Raw genomic sequence first — 27,233 nt, 5'->3', positions numbered from 1 at the left:
CTCGTGGTATGTGATTATGGAATTAGGGAAGGTTTTTAATTGTATTTAAGGAGAGTGATACAGTTTAAGTGTATTAGCATGTGCTAAGTGAGAAAGGGAAGCATCGGTTTGCTTCTGTGAAAGCCTATTTTTTAACTAACTACAATAAAAGCTTAAGAATATCTAGAATTTGCTTTACTATTAAAAAAAAATTTACAAATGAAAGCAAGCACAGTTCAGCCAAATTCTTTATTGAGTATTTGTTTCAAAACAGAAGTATAAAAGCACATTAGATAACTCCTCTGAAATTTTTGTCTGCAGAATTAAGGCACTTTGAACACATTTTTTTCTACTCCATGACTAATTGTTTTCCAACTTTTGTTGATAAAGGCAAACAACTTTTATGAATACAAAACTAGAGTTATAAAATTGACATAATTTACAGACAACTCCACATTAGTACCAGACATTAGCAAAGCATGTTTTGATATAAAAGCTTTCAGACCTAGCCTTATTTTTGTAGCACCTTTTTCCATGCTGAGTTAACTGTTTGCATGCATTTTTATTTATCCCTTTTATAATCCACTTTAATAATCAAAAGACACATTTAGAGAAAAGTGGGAAAACACTTAAGAATCTCAGTATATGTATTAGTACAGGATTCCTTTAATGGGAATGATTTTTCTTATCAATAAAGAAGGCAACATGATCTCAAATGCATTTCAAGAAGCTCATAATGTTTGCTTTTTTTCTTTTTAAGAGCTTCCATTAGCCATGTTACTAGAAGGCACTTGGATATGCAATGCAGAACAAAAAAAGGATACATTTAATATAAGGCGTATTTGTTTGTTTAGAAAAGGCAATATTACCGGTGTCATTATGACATTAAACACTTCATGAATTTTGACTTATAAAAAGCATACAATATTACTGAACCAAAAGTGCTATGTTAACATCTCATATTTCCTTAGATTACTCTAAAAGTCACCTGAAGTGATTTTTTTCTAGAAATGATCTAATTTCATTTATATTTCTTACTTAGTGGAAATAATAATAATAAAAAAATACACTCTGTATTGTTCCCTGCTCTTCTTGAATCCAATTCTGCAAACACTTACTAGCCAGCACAAGAAGGAATCCTGGTTCTACAGAAGTCGATGGCCTTCAGCAGTTCCAGGATCCCACCCTGCATAGTGCTTACTACTCAGAGCAGTTAAAGCACCCCCACTGGGCTACTCCTCCTAGTGAGCACTCTGCTAGCAGTGAATATCTGCAGCGTCACACCTTTTTGTGGATTCATGGTTCAGTTTACATTATGTTATCAAAACAATGTCATTTTCTAACATTCTCGTTTTTAAAAAAAGTTTCTTTTCCTCTCAAAGACCATGCTGTTAATTTGTAATTCTGTGGATTCTAGCTTGGAAAGCTTTTAGGGATAAGCTAGTCTTGTCCTCCTTCTTGCTGTTCCCCCTGGGAAAAACAGAAAAAGAACCATAATTATTACCTATAATTATATATAATACAGTTACACTATATACTGTATTTACTTGTGAAACAGACATGTGAAGAGGAAAGATGAAGCCTGATGCTGAATCTTTCACTCTTGTGCTGACAGCTAGGAAATTACAATGATCTCAGCTTCTTAATCGATCAAAATAATGTCAAATCAGTGAATTACAAATCCCGTGGTGGGGCATCTCACAGTGCTAGACTCCAGAGTCAGAGCTCACTTTGACAGCTTTATTCTCATCTGAAATACTGTTTGACCAAAGCACACAATCTAAGTTGTTCTCACATAGAAATATATATAAGAAAAAAATCTAGAAACCCAGAAATTAACAATACCAAGCTTTGTTAAAATTTGTTTTTTTAAAAGCATAAATGCAACTCTTTCTTTTCAAACTCTGATTTCTTAAGGGTATTTTTTTCCCTCCCAACTTTTAATGGAACTGAGAATAGTATTTGATGCACGTTAAAATGTTTAAATGTGTGTTTTGCTTTTACCTTGTGTCCTCCTGGTTGGTTGTTCTTTCCGTACAGGTGCTTCTAGAAAATAGAAATGTTGTAGTCAGAAGTTATTTGTAAGAACCTTTGAATTAAAACTCATCAGAAATGTTGGAAACCCATTGCTGATTTGTGAAGTTTAAGGTTTTCAGTAAGCTAAGAATTTTGCCCCATTAGCGTGTTGACTTGATCACCTGAAACATGAATGTTCATAATACAATTCACATATTTCTGTCATATGCAGTCATCTATCAAGTCTTACCAACATTTCAAAAGTATTTTTACATTTTAACAGTATGCATTAATCCATTATTCACACTGATCTCCTACAGATGGTTACATGATGTAGGCAGGTGCCAGGACGTTTTGCCCATGCTCTTCATTCAACAAACACCATCTGAGACTGTCAGGGACGTACCAGCTCAGGTTAATGTACAGCCCAGGACTCAGTCTCAGCTTTTGGCAGAGGATGTCCAGGTCTGCTGTATAGACATTACTTTAGGAATTATTTATAAGTGATATGCCTGAAACTCAACCATCACAAGATGTTGGCCACATTTCTAGCTGTGTTTGGGGCTTGATGTGTAATTGCATTGTGAGTCCACAGTATGATTCCACATTTAGAGTTCAGAGACTTCTGTTTTAATGGGTCAAGTAGAGCGAGGGCTATTGAATAGGTACCACCCTCATGAGCAGATACATCTGTTTTCCAAAATACTGACTCAGCGAAGCTATGGACACTTCTTCCTCCTTCTCATCCAATCTTGAGACATTTTTAAACCAGATGTGTCCTCATTAGGAGGAAAAATATTTCACAAGCATAAGAGATAATTCTTCTGTTACTGTCACAGAAAGGTTACTGCGGTGTTTTTCCTTCTTTACAACCATAAAGTACTTGCTTCTTCACTTAACCAGCTGCAGTCAGTTGTCTTTTCATCCTGAGGTACAGGGTATATAAATGCATAGCCCTGAGACACAGGCTTCACCTCATTACAGCTGAGGCTAAACACTGGGTATCTGCACCAATGTGATTGAAAATTTCAAGCTCTGTGCTGCCCTGACAAGGACAGAACAGGGTCCATCCAAAGTATGCTTTCCACACTTATATGGTGTCCATACAATCATGCTTTCAGGTAAACCTTATGGTTGAAGATCACACCTGTCTGTCATTTTTAGTAGTCGACTTCCCTGCATGCCTTGTACTACTGAACATTGAAGTTATACGAACACTATGGTGTACCTTCAGTATTTAGCATAGGCTTCAAAATTTAAGAAGTAGAAACATATTTATTTAACTTCATTCTCTACAAACCATAATATTTTTTCCTATGAATTTAGTTCAAAGGCTGACAGAATAACTTATTCTGCATTGTTAGAATTAGAATTGGAAAAGAACATACATACAAATACAAAAGAAACCTTGAACAAGCTACTTCTTAAATTTGAATGAAGATCATTAAAAAAAAAGATTGTTAAACTTGAAGAACAAATTCCTGGTATAAAGCCAGGCTAAGTTGTATTGGGCTCCTTTAAGAGATTTATTTTGCACCTCGACACCATTCAGCTTTTTCAAACCCAAGAGCTTCCCTCATTTAACAACAGGGTAAGGATAGAGAAATTCCAAGACCCTATGAGACATTTTTTCAACCCCAGAGGTTATATTCCCTCCACCCTCCACCTTTCACATCAACAGATCACAGTAACACTGACAACAAATAACTCAAGGTAAAAACAACTCACGTGGTCTTCTTCTGGATGTGCTGCTTAGAGAAAAGGCAATTCTTATGCTGCGTGTTCCTTCAAATGTTTTACCTAAGCTTTGCAGTTAGACATTTCCTCTTGTCTACTATGCTTGCCAAATCTTTTAGTTACTTTTAGCCACAAGATAAGCCTCAACATTTTTCTCTGCAACGTCAGTGAAAGAATTCTTTTCCAAAATAATTATAAAACTCTTCTCGCTAAAATACTGGCTTCAGACTCAAGTAATTTTTGTGAATAGATACTATAAAACCCCACCTGGAATGATCACTTCAGACAAAGCAGTCTTAGTGATACTGGATTTTTAGACAAACTAACCTTCCAGATGGACTTTCTTGATTTCTCTCTCGATAATCTGTGGCTCTCCCTCAATTACTTTAGTAACCTTGGTGTACTCAGTTCCAGCTATGATAAGCATCAAAAACAAATGAGTTAAATCTGGCATAGCATTTTTCCATATGCAAGGAGCCTTCAGTGGAAACAATGTCATTTTGGGGGTGTAGGTGTATGCAGGCCACCATGTTATTCATGCCATAAGGTCCTGCTGATTTTCTCAGCCCTGCCACAGGTGATTCCTTCTCCAGGGCTGAGAGTCATTCATTGCAATCTTGGCTTGAAGTTCTGTTTCAGCAAAGACTGCCAATTCTAGTAAGCGGTGCTGGATGTTCTACGAGTAGATTACAGCCCATATGAAATAATTCTTTTACTTTAGGCAGTGGTAATACATACATTTGTGGCTGGACTCGGGTTTAAATGCTTAGGAAATTTTCAGTAAAACAGAAGTAATTTGATGTAGACAATAGGGCCATAAAGCATTATCACCATTATCACCAACAGCCATAAAGCAGCATGTGTATCTGCTTCTGTTGGCTAAATGTATGGTAAGGTATTATTATGGCAGCCAAGGGTAGCTGACTGGATAAATCATGGAAAAGATAGAGAAAAATCAAATTAAAACAGACAAAACTGCCTATTTGGTCCATTCTGTAAAGCAGGGTGCTTATGCAAACTAACATATAATAGCAAGGAAAAATAGCAAGAATTCAAGAGACAATATTGTGTTTTTCAAATTTACTACGAGAAAACTATTTATCTCTTTTCCATACACCTATAGGATCACTGTAAGTTGTATCCTTACAGATTATGTCTATTTAATTGTATACCTCTGTAACTGAAAATGATTACAATTACAATTGTAGTTAGATTCTGGCATCAGACCTGTCACCAGAATTTTGAACAGTTCTACAGATAAAGTTTGATCCTGCTCTTTATTGCCTGGTTGACACCAATAGAACATAGTCCCGTATATGGTGGGATTTTCGAGCTATAATTCCTTTCATTTTTAACTTTCCTTTTAAATGTTCAACATTGAAATAGACATCTCCAGAGAGCAGCTCTTTTCACATAGCTGGGACATCGAAGATGAAAAACCCTCTGGAAGTTCCTATTTCTCTCCAATGATTACAGGCAAATCCTAGCTTAGATGTGTAAAACTAAGATTTAGATGTTTAAAACAGAAGAAAGAAATACAGTCAACAGTATTCATAGCCATATCTTGGCTTTTCTCTAAGACTAGCCGTATCATCAACTAGCATTGCTTTGTTTGGTGAAAAGCTGTTCAGCCATTCAGACATCACTAAATTTTTTACTTTACTGAAATTTAAGTCACATCCACAGAATAGTGCTTTTGAAGGGCTACAAGATTTAGTTCAGTGAACACACAGCTGGCTGTGAGCTACTTCACTGTTATTCAATTTTGTAATTTACTAAAAAGTGAACATAAACTGATGTGGCTTCAGTTAATTTATGCCAAAAGAAACATCCATATGTATTTTTGAGCTTCTGACTCAGATTTACACTAACATTTACTAAAACCACACTTGAATTCTTTTTTTATTCCCCATTGCTATTATAGACAGTTTTTCTAATCTACATTAAGCAGAGAACATTCCAAATTCATAGATGAAGATTAATTTCATAAGCACAAGTTCTTTTACCAGTTTTCTACAGCTACTGGTTATATATTGCCAAAACTGTTAGAATTGAGAGAGCAAGAAGGAAAGAAAACCATTCCTTGGAATGCTATATTTGAAGAGAATTAAAGTTAATGCCTTGATATCCATCACCTGTAAGCACTAAAAGAAGGATGCTAAACATGCCTTTAATTATTAACTTGAGGGCAATGAATATTCATTTCTGCAGAACTGATAAGTAAGATGAATTTGGCCTATTACAATATTTTCCACTTCATAAGTGTTTTTCACAGATTTAAATTTGATGAAAAAGAGTTCACTGCTAGTGGAATAAATCTTCATTGCTCCCCTGAGTTTTAATTAGATAACTTTTTAAAGACTGAAAAAAACCAAATAATTTTTTTTTCATGATAAATATCATAAAAGAATTGATTAATCAAACTTTGGTGCTTATTTGCATTTCACAGACATCTGGCACTTCATATACAGCATTCTGTTTTTTCTCCCATTAAAATTACACTTCTGCTAGGTCAGTCTTTAAAATGTTGAGATCAACATATCTGAGAGGGGTTTCAGTTATCATAACCTATTGCAAAAAGGTTAGTTATAATACACTGAATTACCTCCCTGCAGAAGTCTTTTGATTTCTTCATCTTCAAGCAAATGACCATCACCTTCAATAAATTTGGTCACCTTGGTAACCTCTGATAGGATACAGGTTATGGCAAAAAGTTGATTTACAGAAAACATTTGACAATCCTGTAAGAGCATATTACTGAATTAATCCTGTCATAGCATTTTGCTAAATTAGAAAATTCATCTCTTGTGATATTAAATTCCATGTAAACACTGAAAACACCATGTTTTGTGATGAACATACCATACTATATATTAGACCCAGGCAGCCTCAACTCTCGAGCTGACTGAAATGTGACGATCAGAGACTTAAACCAGAACGTTAGATTTGGACATTTCTCAGGTTCTGAGGTTTAATCTCCAGGTATAATTTTGCAGTATGAGCACCTTTGCTGAAAACATGGAGTATCCATTCAGTAATTACTTAAGTAATTTTTTTTTTTTTTTTCAAGGAAGGAAAGAAAACAAGGATACTAACCGTCTTCAAGCAATTTCTTTAACTTTTCTTCATTGTCTGAACCACCTGCAGTAATTCTGGTATATTTTATTTCAGGACCTGGAAAAAAGATGTGTGTAAGACAGTGACTTCAATCAGATCTAACAGGATTCCCTTTTAAGTTATTTTTTCCTATTTAACGCTTAGGATGGTTCCATGGTTGACATGCTTTAATTTGCTTTTATGATCATTTTATCTTTCACTGTGTCCCAAATTAAACTGAAAGATGGTTACAAATAGTATTTAGAGCTATTCAGAAAAGTACTTTGACAAATTTAAAATACTTATAGTAAATATCTGATTACATTCTTAAAGTAAGACACAGTTTTAAACACTTTGAGGTCATAGATCAGGTATTTCCTGAGTGCAAAAAGAGTCTGGGTCCACTGTTGTAAATAGACATTGGTTTTATTACTGCTATGAATCATTTGAGAGCTTAATATTTGAGATTCTTTATCAGTTTCCACTATGGAGAGAAGAGTAGGAAATAGCAGGTCTGAAAGGCTGGCATTTTACATTATATTGACCAGTTTATGTGGGATATTAATGAAACTTGAATTTGAGAAATAAGAAAATGGTATTTTATTTTCTCCCCCATAAATTCTCTTTTGAAAAAATAGTCCCAAGTTTATTCAGAAACCACCAATGTTTTTCATTCAGTTTTCTTCATTGTAGTCAATAGTTGTATGAGAATAACTTAAGCCTGGTTCTTTATTTCCCTCTTGCTTGAATGACTTCTTGAACTAAATTTTAACATTTTCTAAATAAGTTGAATATTAAGACTTTCTGCTAAGTCAATGTGTTCCTATAACACTGTCTTTCCCTTACAACTGCTCTGGCAGAGAGAATTTTAATGGCAGCATTCAAAGTGATATTTAACCAAGGGGATCAAAATGTGTTAGCACGGAATTTGTGGCTGCTTAAATACGCCTCATTCCACTTTCCAATTTCTGTGAAGTTTCTAGGATTCTTAAAGAAATATCTCTGTAGTAGGTAAAATATAATTAAAATTGGCCAAAGTGTTTGAAAGTTACTGCGGGAGAAAAATCAAGGGACACAGATGCACATTAATTTTATCTTGTATTAGCTGAATACAAATGTCTAACTTGTGCATGTCAGATCAATTGAGGCCCCTCCTTACAGAGAAATTCTTTTTCTGAAATGACTGTCAAGGGAGCCTGGGATAACAAGCAAAAGTAGGTATCTACACACTGAAAGTCTACCTTTGGTCAAATGAAACCTACCTGGAGATACAAAACACAAAAGTTCACCAAAAAAAACCCACACAAACCCAACCAAATAAACCAACAAACTTCCTTCTAAAGCAAGCCAGACTAAAAAAAATGCAATATAATCAGTCTCATCCTGAAATGGCAGCAAGAAGCTTGCAAAAGCAGACACTTTGCAAATACATTAAAAAAAAAAAAAAAGACAAGTTTTCATTGTTTTGCATGCTGTTAAAATATTGTTGCCATTTCTGTATACGTGTGTGTTGCACACATGGCCAGAATTTGAGCCATACATAGGCAGTGGGAAACATTAGGGAAAAATTAATCTCTCCAGGGAATGCAGTTTAGGCATTAGGACCGAACTTAAGATGTGTTACTTTTGTATGTAATGGTGAACTCTATTAAGTATGAATAGCTCAGCATAGTTTACCTTGAATAATTCTTTCTTCTGTTACTTTTTTCTCTGTCACTTCCACAGGTCGCCCATCAATTATTTTGGTGTATGTTTTAATAATTGGTTCTACAAGGATTTTTAAATTGAAGACATTAATCAAGTGATGAACAGTGTTACAAGTGCTGTTTCTGAGATGCTGAAACTCACTGACGCACCCAAGGAAATACCATAGCATATTTTACGAAAAATAAAAAAATGTTCAGAGACCAGGAACCTGAAGCTTCCTCCAAATTTAGGATGGTTACATGCTGTTTTTCCTTTAAAAGCACCCTAGAGGTGAACTTCCCAATGCCCCTAGCAAAGATGAATGCAAAATTTATCTCTCTGTGATAAAATTGCCTTTCTATCACAGAATTACATAGTGCATTTTTTACTTCAGGACAACAACCAGCAAATAATTCTTAACTGAGACATGTTACGTCAGCATGCAGAGCATTTCTAACGCTGTCTTGACTGTAGCTATGGGACACGGGTAGGCAAAAATGCCAATTTTTTGAAATGCATGAGAATTGGGAATGAAATGATGCAATGAAATTACAACACTTTCAGAAGGTCTTGTTAAAAACAGAACAGTTGTCTCACATATAACATGAATCACCTACATAAAGTAGAAACTGGCTGGGAATAGTGAATGTTTCAAATTTTAACTAATACAAATTGAGTTGCTGAAAGCATACCAACCTCCATGAATCACTTTAGTTATTGTCTCCCCTTCCCTGACTATTTTGAACTCAGGTTCCCCTTCAATTAACTTAGTGAGCTGTGTGATAGATGGGTCTGTGACATAGGAAAAAAACAACATGTTACAAATAGTCATAAAAATATTTATGGTATTCCACAGGGCTGAGATGAAGATAGCATTATCCCTCCTACCCTATATAACCTAGATGACTATAATGGAGAATTTTGAAAATCTGAGAAGGCATTTGCAGCAATGCTGTACAGTCTTGCACTTTTTCCCATCCTATCTCAAATTTAGATCCTATTGCACACTACTTACAATTTTTTTTTTTTTTTTTTTTTTTTTTTTTACTTCTGTGTATCTGATATTGTAACATTTGTTGACAAGTCTCCAAGAAAAAAGCAGATCCTCAGCAGCTGAAAGGAAGTCTTCGCCTATACATATACTGGTAAGAAGCCTACTCTGAGGCGTTGCTGAAATCTTATAGCTATTGTTCCACCAGTGATCAGCATGCAAACTATTCTGTGAAAACTTAGAAAAGAACTAGAGAAAGGAATGTTTGTAATGTTATTTCCTGCTAACTGTATAGATATCCAAGGGGAAACTAGGTCTTTTAATCAGAATACCCTTACATTGTTTTGGGCTTTTTTTTTTCTTTTTCTTTTTTTTTTTTTTAAGCTACCAAGACTTGGCCAGTGGTCACCCAGCTTAGAAAAAAAAAAAATAATTAATAAACTTCAAGAAATCAACTGGAATGGCTGTAAGGATATTTGTAGCATTAATGGCTATCATTCTTTGAGCTGCATGGGAGAGGTCATCTTGACTTCAGTGGCCAAAACAAGCCTCTTAATCTTGTGCAATCCCTACAGACCACACTGGTACAAATGTACCTCTGACTGACATGCTGGAGCAGCAGATACTAAATAAATTAGGAACATACCATTGATGCAGTTAATTAACAGGAATAACATGGTTCTTCTGTAACAAGTGTTACAGCCACATCTTATACTTCAGAAGTTGCTGTAACACACACTTCCCTTATTCCCTATTCAGAGTTAGAAACTTAACACAGTCCGTCTGTCTCACTGGCCTTAAAAATCCCTTAAAAATTTTTCTTTATATGAATATATGTAGAAGTCAATACTGCACAGATTTTTTTTTTTTTTTTTAATTACTGATCAGGATTTTAATAATAGCTTTTTGAAATGTGTTCCTGGTGTTAATTGTTGAAAACAGTACAATTCGGGCTAACTAGTGTCCTTCAATAGTTACAAATCCAAGCATATATTTTTGTTTGCTTTTGCAACAGAATATGATTGTATAAGTTAGACTTTAGAGCAAAAGAATTCATTTATTTGCTGCAGATGAGATGATACAATAGGATCATAATGATGCCCAGTTATTATAGAGTTCTATTCATCTACTCTGAGTTTTAAATAGCTGAACAACCAATTGCTTTTTCTTTTATTTTCTAACAAGTCTGGCTGAAAAACATTCATAAATATTTTAAAGAAGCAATCTTACAAGATTCATTCACTTGCTCCTGTTTTAAATTTAGAGGCATTTTTGCATGTTGAGAACCCATTAAATACCAATATACATTGATAAAAGTGATGAATATTCATGAGAATGTGTATTTATGAATGTTTATAAATCCTTTTATTTATTTTTAGATTTTTAAATTACTGTACATTCCCATGTGACTGATATAGCAGATATACACAAAACAAAGGTAAAGCCATAGTTTGCTATAGTGCCTAGTCTAGGACCAATCCTCTGAACATTTAATCCATTAAAATTTGGGTTTCAATCAGATTTAACTCTTTAGATCCCTTTAACTTGCATATGGATGGACAATGGAAGCACAACTCAAGTAGAAAACATTGAGACGGAAAGGGCAGACATCACCCTCTAAATGTGGGGATGGTGGTGGTTTGTTTTTTTTTTTACTGAAATCTCCTTTCCATCATGATCTGCTAGAACTTCCTGACATACGTTGCAAAAATTAACATGCAACTTTGCAGCTTTTTTCTACAGACAGTTGTGGGCTTATGTGGCTCTGATGGGAGCTGCTGCTCACTACTGTTCCTATTAGCAAGCTCAGAAGGGCCAGAGTTGGCTTTATTGGGTCTATTTCTGAATCATCAGCAGAAAGGCTGTACTGGCCAGAGATCGCTCCCTGGAGCGTGTCCCAAAGCAGAGACACTATACTGGCAATGGAAATGAGTAACTCCTCAATACTCACTAACTTGTATTTTTTCTCTCTCTGATGAATAACACTTAGTTGTACATTTAACTATAGAAATGCCCAGACATTTCTTTTTTGGTTTTTTTTTTGGTTGTTTTTTTTACAGGGGTTTTGTTTCAGTTAACTTTCAACTTCTACACATTGTGTAAATCACCTAAACGATATGCCCTGTCTCTGGGTTTAACACAGAAGAACAGGTACTTTCAGAGTGATTCACCTTCATCACAGGAAGATTTCTAAAATATCTTGGATGAATTACCATATGGAATCACCTATTTGTATTATTTATTGCATTATATTTACATTATTCATTTTATTATATTTATATTATTTATTTATATTGCTCTGTGGATCTGATTTAATAATGGAGACTAGGCAACAAATATCAGCATATATGTTAGATGGTGTCTAATCCTAAGTGGGATGAAGCACAGACAAGCTGCTGAATGAGGAAGCTCATGTCACTCCTGCTGGGAGGAAGCCCTCCCAGAAACAATGATTAATCAGTCTGGATAAAATTTTTGCAAAACATTTTTAACTGCCTTTCTCCTCAGTTGAGCTCAACCAGATTCTCCCCGAGTATTTTTATTTCAATGGGAAAGTGCAGCTCATTAGCAGTGTACCTGGTCTAGGTTTTTTAGTTAAGTTATGAATCACAAGTGATTTTGACAGTCCCAGCCCCACTTTTTGTTTTCTTCAGTCCCACCACTAATCTTTAAGTCATGCTTTTGCCTCGAGAAATTGAAAAAGAAAGTTTGGTTAACCGTCCTTTCCAGGCATCTGACAGATATTGATATTTAGAACTGATTGAAAACTATAGAAAAATGAAGTGATTTTTTTTTCTTCAAAGTGTAAGAAACAAATCTACTTCATTTTTAAAAATAACTTTTAATTTTAAAAAAAGGATTTTTTTTAATTGAAAGTATAGTAATATTTGGGACACTTAAAAGAAATGGTTTGAAAAAAGATTGTTTAAAAAATATTTTTTAAATGCCCATAGAAAAAGGAGAAAATCTATTTAGGGAAAACAACAGTGGGAAATCTATTTATACAAAATATTTCAGCCAGTTCTAATCGCAATATTTGTATCTTTGCTTTTCCAGCAAAGTCCTGAACTTCCTTGAGTTGTTATGTACAAAATGCATCCTGTTAAAGAAATATATACAATATATATTTTGTATATGTATATGAACATATACAGAAATATATATACTAAGGGCATCATTTACCTTCCTTTCTGATGATGGGCTGGACGTTGCTTTCAATTATGTTAATTTCTGAAAGTATAGAAAATGGAATATAAAGCACATTCCATTCTTACAGTTTCTTTATGGTAACGATCAGTTATATTTGGTCTGGTCACAAAGATGTGGATAAAAACACAGATATTAATGGATGGAAAGTAACTCAAAAGGATCTAGAGTATGGATCTTGGATCTAGTTACTACATGGTGGTGTATAGAAGTCACCTGCAGACTGAGTCTGCTGGCACGCTGTTTGCCTTTCTTTGTGCCTTCTGAAACCCACTGGTCATGAAACCCATGATAATGAAAGGTACATAATAATAATAATAATGGCTCATACAATTCCCTGCATAAAGATTTGCACAATTCCCTGACATATCCTAAATTCTAATCTTGTCCTTTTCATTAGGGAGCTGACCTCGTAAACAGAGGAAACCCTCCGACATTCAGAGCTATTCTTACACTCAACAGAATGTCACAGAGACCATGACTGTGGTGCCCTTGGGAGATCGAGTTGTCCTTCTACACCTAACACAGACTCAAGTATTCATTGAGCAACTTTGATAGATCATTATTTGACTCTTATCCATTCACAGGTAGAGGAGCCTTCACTAGTAGGGGTCCCAGCCTTCCCATTCCCGCATCCAGATATATCAACAGTTACAACTTTCTCAATGTCTGACGTTGACCTCCCTTGCTTCAGTTTATGGGCAGTGCTTCTTGTGCTAGTCTCACTGGCCATGGGAGATAGAATCATAGAATATCTCAAGTTGGAAGGGACCCGTAAGGACCATTGAGCCCAACTCCCTGATCCTTGCAGGACTACCTAAAACTAAACCATATGACTAGGAGCATCGTCCAGACACTCCTGAACTCTAACAGACTTGGTGCCGTGGCCACTTCCCTGGGGAGCCTGTTCCAGTGACCGACCACCCTTCTTGGTGAAGAACCTTCTCCTAATGTCCAGTCTGAACTTCCCCTGACGCAGCCTCATTCCATTCCCTCGTGTCCTATTGCCGGTCACCAGAGAGGAGATCAGCACCTCTCCCTCGGCTGCCCGCCATGAGGAAGCTGTAGGCTGCCATGAGGTCACCCCTCAGCAATGAGGTCACCCCTCGGCCTTCTCTTCTCCAAGCTGAACAAACCAAGTGACCTCAGCCACTCCTCCTAAACCTTGCCCTCAAGACCTTTCACCATCTTGGTCACCCTCCTCTCGGACACACTCTAACAGTTTGATGTCCTTCTTCTATTGAGGCACCCAAAACTGCACACAGAACTAGAGGTGGGGCCGCACCAGTGCAGTGTAGAGTGGGACAATCCCCTCCCTCGACTGGCTAGTGATGCTGTGCTTGATGCACCCCAGGGCTCGGTTGGTCCTTTTGGCTGCCAGGGCATGCTGTTGACTCATGTTCAACTTGCCATTAAGACAGATTATTTTATTTGTTGTTCCAAGAGTCTTTTAACTTCAGCGTGTCCAGTCTCAATTTTCAAAAGCCTAATGTGATGGTCTCAATTTCGACTGAGAAATTTAAGTAGAATCCTATAAAAATGTAATGATCTGCCTAAACTCATATTCCCTCACAAGCCAAAGCTTTAGCAGGATCTTTGTCTTCTAACGGTTTGCTTCAACAGGTTCTCCTTTATATGCAGAAACTAAATGCAAATCCTGAGAAAGGCTGCAAGAGAACAAAAAAGGTTCCTTTTCTACATTTACTCCCTAAAAGAAAATGGTAAGAACAACTGCCTCCCATACAAGCCTCAGTTTTGTACATATGGGAAATAGGTGGAACAGGTACACCCTGTCCCTCTGGAAGCATTTATGAAAAAGAAAGTATCTCAGTGCAGATCTTGGTCAGTAGTACTTGGAGAGTCAGTACAGTACAATACTACGCCTTGGAGAGAGAGACAGTACAACTCTGCTGTGCACCAAGCACTGGACCTTGGCTAAAAACTGAAAACCAATCTTTTCCATGTGTATCTTGCCTACCCCAAAGAGTTTGAACAGCTTGCTTCAGGGTTACTTTCCTGTCACACATCTGGAAAGGGAAAAAAATACACAGTAGCACAACAGCCAGAAACATTCTACTTTTGAGTCCTTCTCTTCCTGTGCTTCATTGGCACATCTTACTTTCCCAGAAATTGTTTTCTTTTTGATTGAAAAAAAGATCTACAATTCAAGATTGGAATTGGCAACATTTAAAAAGCAATCTCAAACCCATCTGGAAGTACTTAAAATGAACTTACTGTAAAACGTCAGTGGAATCTCTTTGAAGGCACTGCCACGAACAAACTATAAATACAGAAAAGTAATCTTAAAATTTAAAAGAAAGAGCACTTGCCTTCTAGTTTCCTAAGGAGTGTGGGTAGAATTCACTGCTTCATTGATCTAAAAGTTAGGCTATGCTATTTGCTTAGGTCCTCTCATTCATTGTTGAAGGAGAACGTAATCTCAAGATGATAGCTGAGATATAAAAGGATGCCTATTTTTCTCCACAGGCTATTGAGGCTGGTGGGTTTAATGACACCGCAATTTAGCCACTCAGTATTTCTTTCAGAGAGGGATTGCCTCAAGGATTTAGAAGTGATCTATTTTGCTGGAGTGATACAATATACCTGAACCAAAGAGCAGATTTGGGCCAGTTCACACTGGAGTTATCCAAATGCAAATATTCTACAATTTTTAGGTGTTGAAAAACATAAATTCTAATTACTGAGTGCAGTGTATCGTCCATGATTATACTTGGGTAACTGAGAGCTATTGAATGTGTTGTCTGCTGAAGAAACAGAGGGATGGGAGAATCACTTATGAACTATAAAGTACAAGGTTTCAAAGATCCCGCCAAAAAGACAAAGGGATCATTAAAGAGTACCTTAATTTGAATGTACTTAATCAACTTCTTCAGGATTGTGAGCAACTGATCATTTCCAACAGGCAGATCTGACAAAAGAAATAGGCATGTAAGAGGAAACATACATCTGTGTTCATTTTACTTTCATTTACAGTGATCAGGGGATGCAATCACTCTCAAACACTCACACATATACATTCTTCCATATCAGTGGAAAAGATAGCCTATGACATCTTGTCTTCCATATACTTGACTATCACAGAATTTCAAAATTGCCATGGTTTCAAGCAAGGTTGAGTAGTGAGGTAAATTTTCTGTTTCTTATTCTACATAGGAATTGTCTCTTTAAAGGACTTAACTTTTTTAAGTTATTGCACCTACATAAAATGTAAAGAGATTCAGAAAGGTGTGTATAAATTCCATGAACTAATACTCGCCTGCTGGATATAGGAGTTTATCAATAACATGAATGACACCATTGGTTGCCATGAGATCAGATTCTCTTGATTTCAGTTCATTAACGAGAAGAGTATCATTCACCTGGTAAAAGATGAAAAGAGAACATAAGTTATAGGGGCACGAAAAAACAACCCCAAACCCTAATGTAACATTCAGAGAAATGCATCCCATTCTGTAATGCGGATAGACATGGAATGCCAAATCCCTGTTACAAGGCTGTCTGTATCAGGGAGAATTCTTCTTCAACACTTAACTGTTTTCAAGTAGAGTTTCCCTCCTTGGATGGTTTTGAGAATGTTTGTCACACCAGGCTCAAAGCCACTTCCAATGAAAACTCCTTGTGTCAAGTGGTAAAGAAGAATATTCCTGAGAGCATTTTTGTCTCCTATTTTAAAAGAAAAGGAAAGTAGGAGTAAAAATTAAATGGTAATGGATAGTTCTTTCTGGAAATTCTAAGGATTCACACAGGCTTGAGCTAGAACTAAACATAGTATGAATGAAACTACCATGAACACACACAATTTCAATCTGTTAAAATGATGATAAAGGGAAAAAAACAACTATATGACAAAAAGGCACTCAGAACATAATTATAGAATGACAGAATGGTTTGGGTTGAAAAAGACCTTAAAGATCACCTAGTTCCCACCCCCCTGCCATGGGCAGGGACACCTTCCACTAGACCAGGTTGCTCCAAGCCCCATCCAGCCTGGCCTTGAACACTGCTGGGGATGGGGCATCGACCACCTCTCTGGGCAACCTGTGCCAGTGTTTCACCACCCTCACAGTAAAAAATTTTTTCCTCATATAGTCTGAATCTACTCTCCTTTAGTTTCAAGCCATTACCCCTTGTCCTATCACTACACTCCCTGTTAAAAAGTCCCTCTCTGGCTTTCCTGTAGGCCCCCTTTGGGTACTGGAAGGCTGCTGTAAGGTCTGCCTGGAGCCTTCTCTTCTCCAGGCTGAACAACCCCAACTCTCTCAGCCTGTCTTCATGGGAGAGGTGCTCCAGCCCCCTGATCATCTTCGTGGCCCTCCTCTGGACCCCGTCGAGCAGTTCCATGTCTTTCTTACATTGGGGGCCCCAGAGCTAAACACAATCAATCATAAAGATGCTATGAGAACTCCTATACAGAAGAACAGAAAGTGGCCAGCATTTTCCTATTTTTTCTGTATTATTTTCTCTTACTTGCTTGCACCTCTAATCAGATTTTTTTTTTGCCCTTTTCTTAAATATGCTCTACAAATCATTTGCAAATACAGTAATTTCAGGACCACTAAGCAGTCGGTAATACCAAATTTCACCAAGCTACTAAATAAACACCAGCCTTAACACTGTTGCAATTAAAGGGAACCATAGCTAACAGTTAATATAATTATTCTCTTGTGGCAACACCTTTCTGAGATGACTGGGGATAACTCACAACTCTATATAAAAACACATCTATACATGTAAATATAGTGTTTCCCACCTGGAGCAGGAGAAAGTTGCTATTTACTTCAGGCAGAAAAGAAGGAGTCATTTGGAGTGCTGGTTTTGACTGTACTTACAGAGTACAGACACAGCTTGGAAAAGTTGGGGAAAAAACCCTATTCTAGGGATGATTTCCATATTTCAAAGTTTGACATTCCTAATTGGGAAGAAAGCAAAAAACCCCAACATTTTCAAGACTGTCTTAGAAAGGAAATGGCTTCTGGAGCTCAGGTTGGTGAACTGACAGGGCTTTCTGGTGCTCTGGGTCCATGGAGGTTCAGAGTCGTAGGATGGGCTGTAGGAATATCCATAACTTCTCCAGGAGACAGGGTACGAAGCAGAGCAGTCTCTAAACACATCTGCTTGCCACTACATGGAATATTGACCATTCTATTACAAGTCTCCTATTAGCATTACAGGCTGATATTGATTGTTATGAGGAGTTTCAGCCTTGATGAAACTGCAATGGAAATACTGTCTGGTTATAATTTTTTCCTGGTGTCTCTTTCAGTGAATATTTTCCTTTTTCTGCTTTTTGCTTTGATCACTGATACTAATGCAATTCACTTTACTACTGAAATGCAATTAAATTCTCTCTTTCTTCCTACTAAAATTAGCACTGAGATTTTGTGACTGGACCATTCATAGATAGCGTCAAGTTATATACAAAGCCTAAACATGGCCATTCAAAAACTGTTTTCACAAACTATCAGATTACCTTTTTCTATGCCATAATGGTTACTGGGTAAAATAATCTTTGTTTTCTGTCATTCTTACAGATAAAGAAAGTATTTTTTTTTATATTCCTTAAAAATTAAACCTTAAAATATGTAATTTTTTTATGGAGAAAGCAACATAATGTCTTTAAAGAAAGCCAAGACAGAACTACAGAAAGTAATCTGACACACAAAAATGGACATTGTGCAGTAAAAAAATAACGAGGGTAAATTAAATTCTCATCTGCCAAGGAAAGGAAGTAGAAACTGAGTCACAACGATAGGAGAAGATAGTGCATAAAGCCCCTTGAAAAGCAGAATGGCGCATAATTGTATTCTTAATTATAGAAGTAAAAAATGGCATGGGCCTTGGGTACATGATAAGTTGTGAATTGAAGACAAAAATAACAGACCTGATAAACTCAGTCTTAGTTAATAAAATAACTATGTAGTCCAATAAAAACAGAACAATGGCATTTATCCAGTTACTTCAGTTCACAGCCTTGAGACAAGCTTCATTTCATTTTCTAGCTATCTAATATTAGTCATTTAGGCTGTTATTTAGTGTTAGTCACTAGAGACACACCACACTAGAAGGTAATTTAGACCACTATCATAACATTAAATGGCTGAAGAGATAATTCAAATTCCAGTGAGTTAAAGGCTGTATAGAGCTAGGGTTGCTGCTTTTCTATGTTCTGAGCTGGACTCTTTGAAGTCATTAGGGATTCATGGATTTGGCTTCATGTCTTTGAACTTTGATCTGAAAAGTGCAGGAGCAGAAAAGTGACTGACCTTCTGGATGTGGGATTCAAGCCAATCACGGGATTCAAGGCAATCACTCCTCCTGCACTTGTGCACAGGCCAGATTCACATTACTCTCAAATAAACTAAAAATATTTATAGTGCTGTGGCCACAGCCTACTCCTCTAGTGGGAAATTCTGGAGGAGATTTGAAGTATTCACTGTGCATTTCTTCTCTTACAGAAATAAAGCATGACATTAAAGAAACTACTTCTAAATCATGTGAAAAATCTATGTAATTCCAGAGTTTAAAAGCATAAAATGGAAAGAAATTACATAAATTCACATTTAGTAATATATATTAAATATTTAACTTGTAGAGCACAAGTTATATCAGAGATCACTGGGTGGAGGCAGAGAAGAGAGAGGAAAGGAAAGATAGGAACGTCAATACTACATATCTTTTAATGCAGTGGTCACAACTCCTGATAGAAGAGACCTTTCAGTTTAAAGAATCTGTGACAAGGTCAAATGATGAAAAGTTGAAGCTGAATGCAAATTTTTACTTGGAAGGTAATTACACCTTGGAATAATATATCAAGAATTTAAATTTAAACTCAGGTTGGATGCTTTTTTCCAAAAAGATATTTTCTCTAACCCCCAAGAAGGAATTAATTTAGGGAAGCCCTATGACCTGCTCTGCGCAAAAGGTAAACTGTTTTATGAGACATGTTTTGTGTAAGAAATGCATTAGCCACCTTTCCCACCGATTTTTACCTTTGCTTATATTTCTAGTTTTCTTATGTTACTTACTTATCAATATATCCTTATCATCATCAGTCAAACCTTTAAAGGCATCGTTAGTTGGAACAAACAGAGTCCATTTTCCAGGCTGTGACAAAACATCATCTAAATCTGCAGCTTTCACCAGACTGAGGAAAACACTGTTTACAGCAAACAGACAAAACACAAATACATTCTGTTGAAGTGTAGTAACTATACTTGGGTCCAAGCACTTAGTTCCCTCATTTTTTCTGATAGTGCATCAATTTTCAAACACTTGCCCTGTTTCCCAGAAATAAAGACAGTGGAGGAGGAAAATGAGAAAAAAAAGACAGTCTTAAGAGCAACAGACTGAGCAAAAAAGATGTGAGAAAAAAAAAATATTGGCAGCCTGGATCAGAGCAGAATTCAAATATAAACCCCACAGATAGAAGAGATGAAGGGAGGATGCCAAGGATAGTTCCTTTCTTTAGGAGTATTGAGATACTTACAGGAAGCGGAGACAGAATAGGTACTGGGAAGGGTATGCAATCATGTTGCACCCATATGGAATTGTACTACTTGTTAGTTAAACCTCCAGACTCCACTGCATTTATAGCTTTGGATGCATCATCCAATCCCTTTTGTCCTCTTACTCCTCTCATTCTGGTGTCTTACTGACTCCTATGTGCCGTTAACAACCGTTCTAGCATAAAGTCTCGGAGCCCTTTCAGCACAGAGCTGAAGAAGAACATCTTTTCTTTTTTATTCCCCATCCCCTGAGTTTTTTTGTTTTTTTTTTTTTTTAAGGAGGTAATACCCCCTCCCCTGCCCTCCTTGTTCTCCAGTATCCGACAGCCCACAGTCCACAACTATTTCTCAGACCATCTGTGCTGTATATACAGTTACCCTCTGTAGGAAAATCTCAGTGCTGAAAAAACTGCTACTCACCTAAACCGCTTATCATTTCTCAGCATTTCATGTAATGTCTTTTCTGCTGGATTGATGATCTGTCTCAAGATGTGAATAAAACCGTTCCTTCCTTCTTTACTTCCTCTGACCATGCATGAATTTTCAATACATACAGCCTGATTAAAAGACAAACAAGTGTAGCTATTCACACAATGAATAACTTAAACATATTTGATAAAATGAGATAGAGGCATACTTTCCAAGAGGCTCCTAAATTTAAAAATAATATTCATATGTATTTCCTAAAGTCAAATTGTGTGTTCTTACCAGGAAATCTGGTATTACTTGAGAAAGCAAAAGTAGCAAAATCTTGAGTAAGTGTAAATATTTCCAGACTTGATTTTTTTGTTTCCCTTGAGAATGTTCTTAACTGACTCTAAAAAAACCTAGCTTTAAAACTTTGTAATTAATGGAGTGCCGGATCTGGAAACCTGTTTTGTTTTCCCAAGGAGTCTTCCATGCAAACAAAGTTCCCAAAGTTCCTTTCACTTTTTCCCAGCCTAAAACCTTAAAGATTTTGCTAGAGTCTCATAATGGCAAACATTGGAGGTTTCATTCAGCTTTCTCTTTTGTTCTTTCATGATTCTTCATTTTCATAGCTGGGATACATATTGTTAGAAAGCCCTATTCACTTACTGTGCGATACAAAAACACTCTAAGCAGTTTTCCTCCAATTGTCTCCAGCTCTTGTCCATTGTACAGTTCATTGAGCCCAACTTTCACATTTATAATGTGATTCTGCAGGATCGTTTTAAGGCGGCGTTGATCCATCCTTAAGGTGTCATCTACAAAGCCATTTAGATATTAATATATAGTGATTTATATAGTGATTTTTCATTTAAATAAGGTTAACTGTGGATGCTATATTAAAAGACCATGGAAATATTGTATCTTTCTTTGAAATGCTTGAGTTAAGTGTTTGACAGACCTGTGTACACAGAAAATGAATTGTTAAGTAGTTTCTACAAATTGCCATTCCTTAAATTTGGTAATGACTTTTGACATAGCCCTGATTAATTACTATAAATAATATAGCTGATAATTTATATATGGGCCTGCTCCAGCTTCTGAATTACTGCTGAACTTCTTATTACAACTTTTCCTTTCTGCATGTGCACCTTAAAACCTTTCCAAATTTGCTTCTGTGGTGGTGAGTTAACCAAATTCTTGGGGAAAAGTTAGGATGCCCATGTAGTCGCTTCTGCAAATATGCGAACCCCTGTTTTATAGTATATTTGTATCAATTTCTCTCTGCTTCAGTGTAGTGGAAAATACCAATCTTCTTGTATAAATTTTTTGAGAATAAACAAGTTGTGAATCTAATACAAGTAACCCAAAGATTAAGGGAACTGTCAGTTCATTAATACCTTTCCTTTCCCACAATCTGTCTGTGCATATTTTGTATCTTATTTTAGTGATACTATTTCCATTAACAAATGATGCCGTTAAAAAAAAACTGTGCAGCCTGGTCATTAGGCTTTTTTTGTCTTTCTGCATGGTATGTATTTTGAAAGGATGAAGTATCTCTATTTCTCTATGGCTCTCTTTCCTTGGGACTTAGAACAAGTACTGGGGTTTATTTCGAAAACTGTCAGGGTAGCATATATTCTTGTTCATTTTGACATTCAGAGCATAATCTTTTAAAGCTACTAACCTGAGAAAGCACCATTCAGAGGTACCAGGAGAGTGTATTGGCCTTCTGGTCTTAGAGAAGATGCCAGTCCTAATTGTATCATGAGGTCTGTAAAAGTAGTCTGCTGGGCACCCCCAAGCTCAATGACTTGCTTGGCTGCAAATAAAGGAATAAGAAAAGGTATTTTAACACACAATTTATTTCTTTTCCTGATTTGGATTCTCCATGCTTATCCATAATAATATATCTGAGGTAATCTAGGTAATATTGCGAAAAACATCATCAGTGCAACAAGTTTTTCATACACATCACTGACCGGAATCAGGAATTAGCACTTCATCAATGAGGTGGATAACGCCATTGCTTGTCACAATATCTTTGCGTTTCACCATCTTCACTCCATTCACAGTCAGACTTTCACCATCACAACCAACTTCAACTGTGTTTCCTTCCAAGGTTTCATAGGCAGCTCCACCTGTGATGGCTTCAGAGCACTGCATAGTATTTAAAATATGGAACTTCACGAGAGCTGCGGAGAAAAGAGCAGGAAGTTCACACATAGGTGTTTGGACACATACATTCATATATATATATAATTCACGTATAGGTGTGGAATAAATTACATGTACACTATTTTTAATACTTTACTAGCTTATCTAGCATATTTGCTTATTTGCACTCATAGATCCTTTATCAAAAGTTATTTATATGAGAATTGATACTATGGGCCTCTAAACAACATTTATGGTCAAAAAGCTTTGGCATCCATTATATTATGAAAACTATGCTGATTATGCTGCAATCAGCACCTAACCAAGTATATAACTCGGTGACTGCAAACGATATGCTTCAAATGGACCTCTGAGTACAAAACTCTATAGGCTATGCAAAGTCAGCCCCACATTTATGTTTTGTTATGCCTTACTACATGATATTCACTGTACCATCCTCTGTGTGTAACAAAAGAATCAGCCAAAAATTCCTGAAAACAAAACAAAAAACAAACAAACAAACAAATGTAAAAAAAATGCTGTGCTATTTCAGGATTCCATTTTTAGTCATTGTCTCAAATTAAAATTAGCCCAGATCCCTCTTTTCATGATCTTCCATTGAGATACTCCACAGTGACTTAATCAGGCTATAATGAAATGATGGAGAACTTGTTTAGTGCAGTGGAGCTCATAAATAAGAATAGAAATGTAACCTTCCATTTCTTAGTGGTTCCATATAAATGGAACCTTCTATTACGTTACTGTTCACCTACAGACTGATTCAGTTATTAAGTTTATTGTAGTTCTCAGAAGAATAAATGTGCTGACTTATAGTTTGTCAGAATATATAGTCTAAATTCAGTTCAACGTACAGACAGAACTTGTCTTTTACAAGAACATGGCCTTTTTGTATGTAAAAGCTATTCATGAGAAAGCTATTAGAGAATCCCACATTCAGATAGCCCTGCATTTCTAGAGGCAGGACTCTCTATCAGAACTATGCAGCTGAGCTATTAGAAACATCAATGCACCTATATTTTCACAGTTTCCTTTAAACTGTTTTGGAAACTAAGTCCTCGGTGAATTTGAATCCTTAGGTAACTGGAAAAGTCAGACAGAAGAAATAATTCCTCCCACATGTATGAAAGTACAGGTGCTTAATTTCAGAGCTACTAGGATAATGTAGTTTCTACCTCCTTGATCTACTAACCTGTATTTTCATTTGCAAAAAAAGGTTACATACCTTCAGAAGCCACCTTGTCACCCATGATCCTTTCTAAGACTCCCCTTGGAAGTCTCTCAAAAGCTTCATTAGTAGGAGCAAAGAGCGTGTAATGACCAGGCTTTCCAAGAATATCCAAGACATCTGATGTGATAGCAGCAGCCTAGAAAATAAATTTGGTTTTTAATACTGGTTATTTAAAATATTAGCAAAATACATTACATGTCTAGTTTCACTGAGTGCCCACAGGCACTTTAATGCTAGACTGAGATCAGTGTTACAGAAAGATGAAAAAATGAATTAACAAAAAAGAATAGATAATTGATTTTGTCGGAAAAATGTGTCGATATACCAAGTTACCTCCTTAATTTAGCACACAGTAATCAATAAATTCTGATAGAGGTGACAACAGGGCAGAAATTTTTATTATTATGGCCTGAATTTTTAAATGAAAAATGTGAACATGCAGGTTTTGACAAATTAGATCAAAGCAATAGTCTATCAAAGCTGATAATTTGCCCCTGAAATAATAAAAAAATGTATCATGGGTGTATGACTAATTTGATTAAATGCAAGGAGGAGGTTTTGAATCACAACAGGAGGCTGAGGGGTGACCTCACTGCTCTCTGCAGCCTCCTGAGGAGGGGACGTGGAGAGGGAGGCGCTGAGCTCTTCTCCCTGGGATCTGGGGACAGGATGCCTGGGAATGGTTCAAAGCTGTGCCAGGGGTTCAGACTTGATATTAGGAATGATTTCTTTACCGAGAGGTTGATCAAACACTGGCACAGGCTTCCTGGAGAGGTGGTCGATGCCCCAAGCCTGTCAGTGTTTAAGAGGCATTTGGACAATGCCCTTAATAACTTGCTTTAACTTTTGGTCAGCCCTGAATTGGTAAGACAGTTGGACTAGATGATCATTGTAGATCCCCTCCAACTGAAATTATCCTATTCTATCTCAGGCTTTGAGGCCAGGAAAAATTAGTTCCAGGTTTTTGATCCCCAAAATGTTACTCAGCTCTGGACATTAAAAAAGTAAAGTTAAACACAACTGATGAAAAATTCTCTACTTTCTAGTGATGAAGAAAAGGTAAGCAGTCTGAACTAAATAAAACCCCATTCAATATTTTTCAAAAAAAGTATTATTTCCCTTTTATTCCTTAAATAAAGCTTCTTAACTTGCTTATAAATCTCCTCTGTACAACCTCACAATTTGGGTGTTTCCATTATTGGATTAATCCTAAAAGAGAATACTATAACAATATATATTTCTTTGGTGGCTGCAACTTGTCCTCATTAGAATCAAAGACTGAAGAAAAAGAACAAGGCAGGAAAAGTAATTAAAGATATTGTGAGAATATATGATGGATTAAAAGGATAATATGATAGAGTATGACAATATAAATTATGAACAGATTTTCTAGAAAAAGAACATATGTAAAATTGAACAAATCTGGACTTGAGTAAAGAATTTCCTCTGTCAAATATGAAATATTATAGAAATATCTATATTATAGATATTATATATTAAATATTAAGATAGAAAGATAAAGTGCATATGAAACTGGTGAACTGGAAGATGGGAATAACCATGTTAAAAGAAATGTCATATTAGAGTCTCACGGCTGATTTTGTTTAATGGTTTTATTAGCACATTTGCTTTTGGAGCCAAAATCATTAAAGCAGTATGAAGTGCAGAGGTACACACACAGGAATTAGCAGGTGTATGTGCTATAAACAGGGACTTCACCCTTTAAAAAGTCAGAAAGGCAGAGTGCAATGTGATGCAACTGGAAGAAAAACAAGCATGATGCTAGCATCTATCCTGGAAACCAGTAAGTTTTTTTCAAGCAGAGTTAGGGAGGTATGCAAGTTAATATAAAAGGAATAGGTAAGACCTTATCTAGGATTAGGTGAAAACATCTGCTTAGAGTTCACAAAAGTTAAACCAAAAGAGAACAGATACAAGAAAGAATGCACAGGGAAAAATGAAATAGAGGGCTTGTTTTTCAACTGGAAACTCAAAAGGGTTGGCTTTTATATTCAATTATTTAAAGGGATTAAATGATATGGTTGCCTATAACTGTCATGGACTGAATTTGAGGGATTCAGAAGGTCTTTTCCACCTTTATGCCTCTGCATTTAATTTTTTTTTATTTATTTATTGAGGAAATGAAGGAGGGAAAAGGACAACTGCTATTTGCAAAACCATGGCAGGTTTTTTTAAACATGTGCAGCATGAAATCCCATTACACTAGGCAGACATATATTCTAGAAGAAGAAGAAATTAGAAACCTGGACAGAAAAAAACCCCTGCTGCTTCTCTGCAAGAAAAATCCTTCCTATATGTATCTACCGGTGTTCTGAAACTTGCTATGAGCCAGGTTCTGGAATTTATTTGGGTTTTTTACCAATTTTTGTCATCCATTTTGAAACTATTCTCATTTATCTAGCACCAGACACTGTAACATGCTCACACGTTTCATTACCTTAGTGCTTGAAGAAAAGACACACTTTGTGTCCAGGTTCACATTCTGTCCTATTGATGTTGTCTTATTTGATCCACAAAAGAGCAGAAGCAGACTCCTTATGTAAAATATACTTTGCCTTTTTATATAGCTAGATTTGCAATATTAGCTGGAGTTCTTAATTTATTTCTGTCTCTTACTGAACTAACCCTTCTTACTTCCAGGTATGATACACAAATAGAAAAGAAAGAAGAAAAAACTGAAAGACCAGAGAAGCATTTTTATTTTTGTCTGCTTACTCTAAGAGATGAAAGATCATCCTCGACTTCAATGAAATCTTGAATGGTATTTCCAACAGCGGTCAGGACGCGATCGATGACATGAACAACACCATTGGTAGCAATCTGGTTGCCATAGATGACCCTGGCACAGTTAACAGTAACAACCTGTATTTGAAGAATCAAGCAGTAGAAGATCAAGCATTAATTTGATCATACACTTGGAATCTGATTCTTACAGTTTGGCAATGTATATACTGTACATTATGTATTCACTGTTGTTCTTTCAGTTTTTATTTTAAGTTTTAAGTAAAACCTTGTAAGATTTAAAAAGCTGGCTAAGATTCTGGAAACCTGGCAGCAGATTTATTCAGGCTACATTGATTTTATAATTTTTTACCAATATGTAAACTGTTGTCCAACATAAACATTTTGATGCAACAAAGATGAGTGACTTAACTGGGAG

The 27,233-nt window shown here is 36.2% G+C and overlaps 1 protein-coding gene and 1 long non-coding RNA gene across 22 annotated transcripts in view; one reads left to right on the top strand and one right to left on the bottom strand.

Moving 5' to 3' along the window:
- Positions 1 to 209: 209 nt before the first annotated feature.
- POSTN (periostin) overlaps positions 210 to 27,233 on the bottom strand; it is a 38,370-nt gene continuing 11,346 nt past the window's right edge. The window contains exons 6-24 of one of the 21 annotated variants that reach the window (XM_069807920.1): positions 26,789 to 26,935; positions 24,047 to 24,188; positions 22,629 to 22,841; positions 22,334 to 22,468; positions 21,316 to 21,464; positions 20,659 to 20,795; positions 19,759 to 19,889; positions 16,266 to 16,396; positions 15,990 to 16,092; positions 15,574 to 15,641; positions 14,948 to 14,993; positions 12,689 to 12,736; positions 9,211 to 9,306; positions 8,506 to 8,595; positions 6,829 to 6,906; positions 6,338 to 6,418; positions 4,060 to 4,146; positions 1,984 to 2,025; positions 210 to 1,449 (exon numbers count right to left, since the gene is read on the bottom strand). In XM_069807920.1, coding sequence (XP_069664021.1) covers positions 1,409 to 1,449; positions 1,984 to 2,025; positions 4,060 to 4,146; positions 6,338 to 6,418; positions 6,829 to 6,906; positions 8,506 to 8,595; positions 9,211 to 9,306; positions 12,689 to 12,736; positions 14,948 to 14,993; positions 15,574 to 15,641; positions 15,990 to 16,092; positions 16,266 to 16,396; positions 19,759 to 19,889; positions 20,659 to 20,795; positions 21,316 to 21,464; positions 22,334 to 22,468; positions 22,629 to 22,841; positions 24,047 to 24,188; positions 26,789 to 26,935 — 1,965 coding nt within the window. In that variant the 3' untranslated portion in view covers positions 210 to 1,408. The remainder of the gene's footprint in view (positions 1,450 to 1,983; positions 2,026 to 4,059; positions 4,147 to 6,337; positions 6,419 to 6,828; positions 6,907 to 8,505; positions 8,596 to 9,210; positions 9,307 to 12,688; positions 12,737 to 14,947; positions 14,994 to 15,573; positions 15,642 to 15,989; positions 16,093 to 16,265; positions 16,397 to 19,758; positions 19,890 to 20,658; positions 20,796 to 21,315; positions 21,465 to 22,333; positions 22,469 to 22,628; positions 22,842 to 24,046; positions 24,189 to 26,788; positions 26,936 to 27,233) is intronic. The other 20 variants (XM_069807921.1, XM_069807923.1, XM_069807924.1 and 17 more) reach the window with 20 other exon arrangements.
- On the top strand, positions 9,095 to 15,417 carry LOC138690133 (uncharacterized). The gene is made up of 2 exons (XR_011328929.1): positions 9,095 to 9,659; positions 13,407 to 15,417. It is a non-coding gene; the product is annotated as an uncharacterized lncRNA (long non-coding RNA).

The sequence above is a fragment of the Haliaeetus albicilla genome, chromosome 20 (assembly GCF_947461875.1).
Source record: "Haliaeetus albicilla chromosome 20, bHalAlb1.1, whole genome shotgun sequence".
Classification (NCBI taxonomy): domain Eukaryota; kingdom Metazoa; phylum Chordata; class Aves; order Accipitriformes; family Accipitridae; genus Haliaeetus; species Haliaeetus albicilla.
Note: the sequence above shows the minus strand (reverse complement) of the source record. Positions and strands in the feature narration are given on the sequence as shown.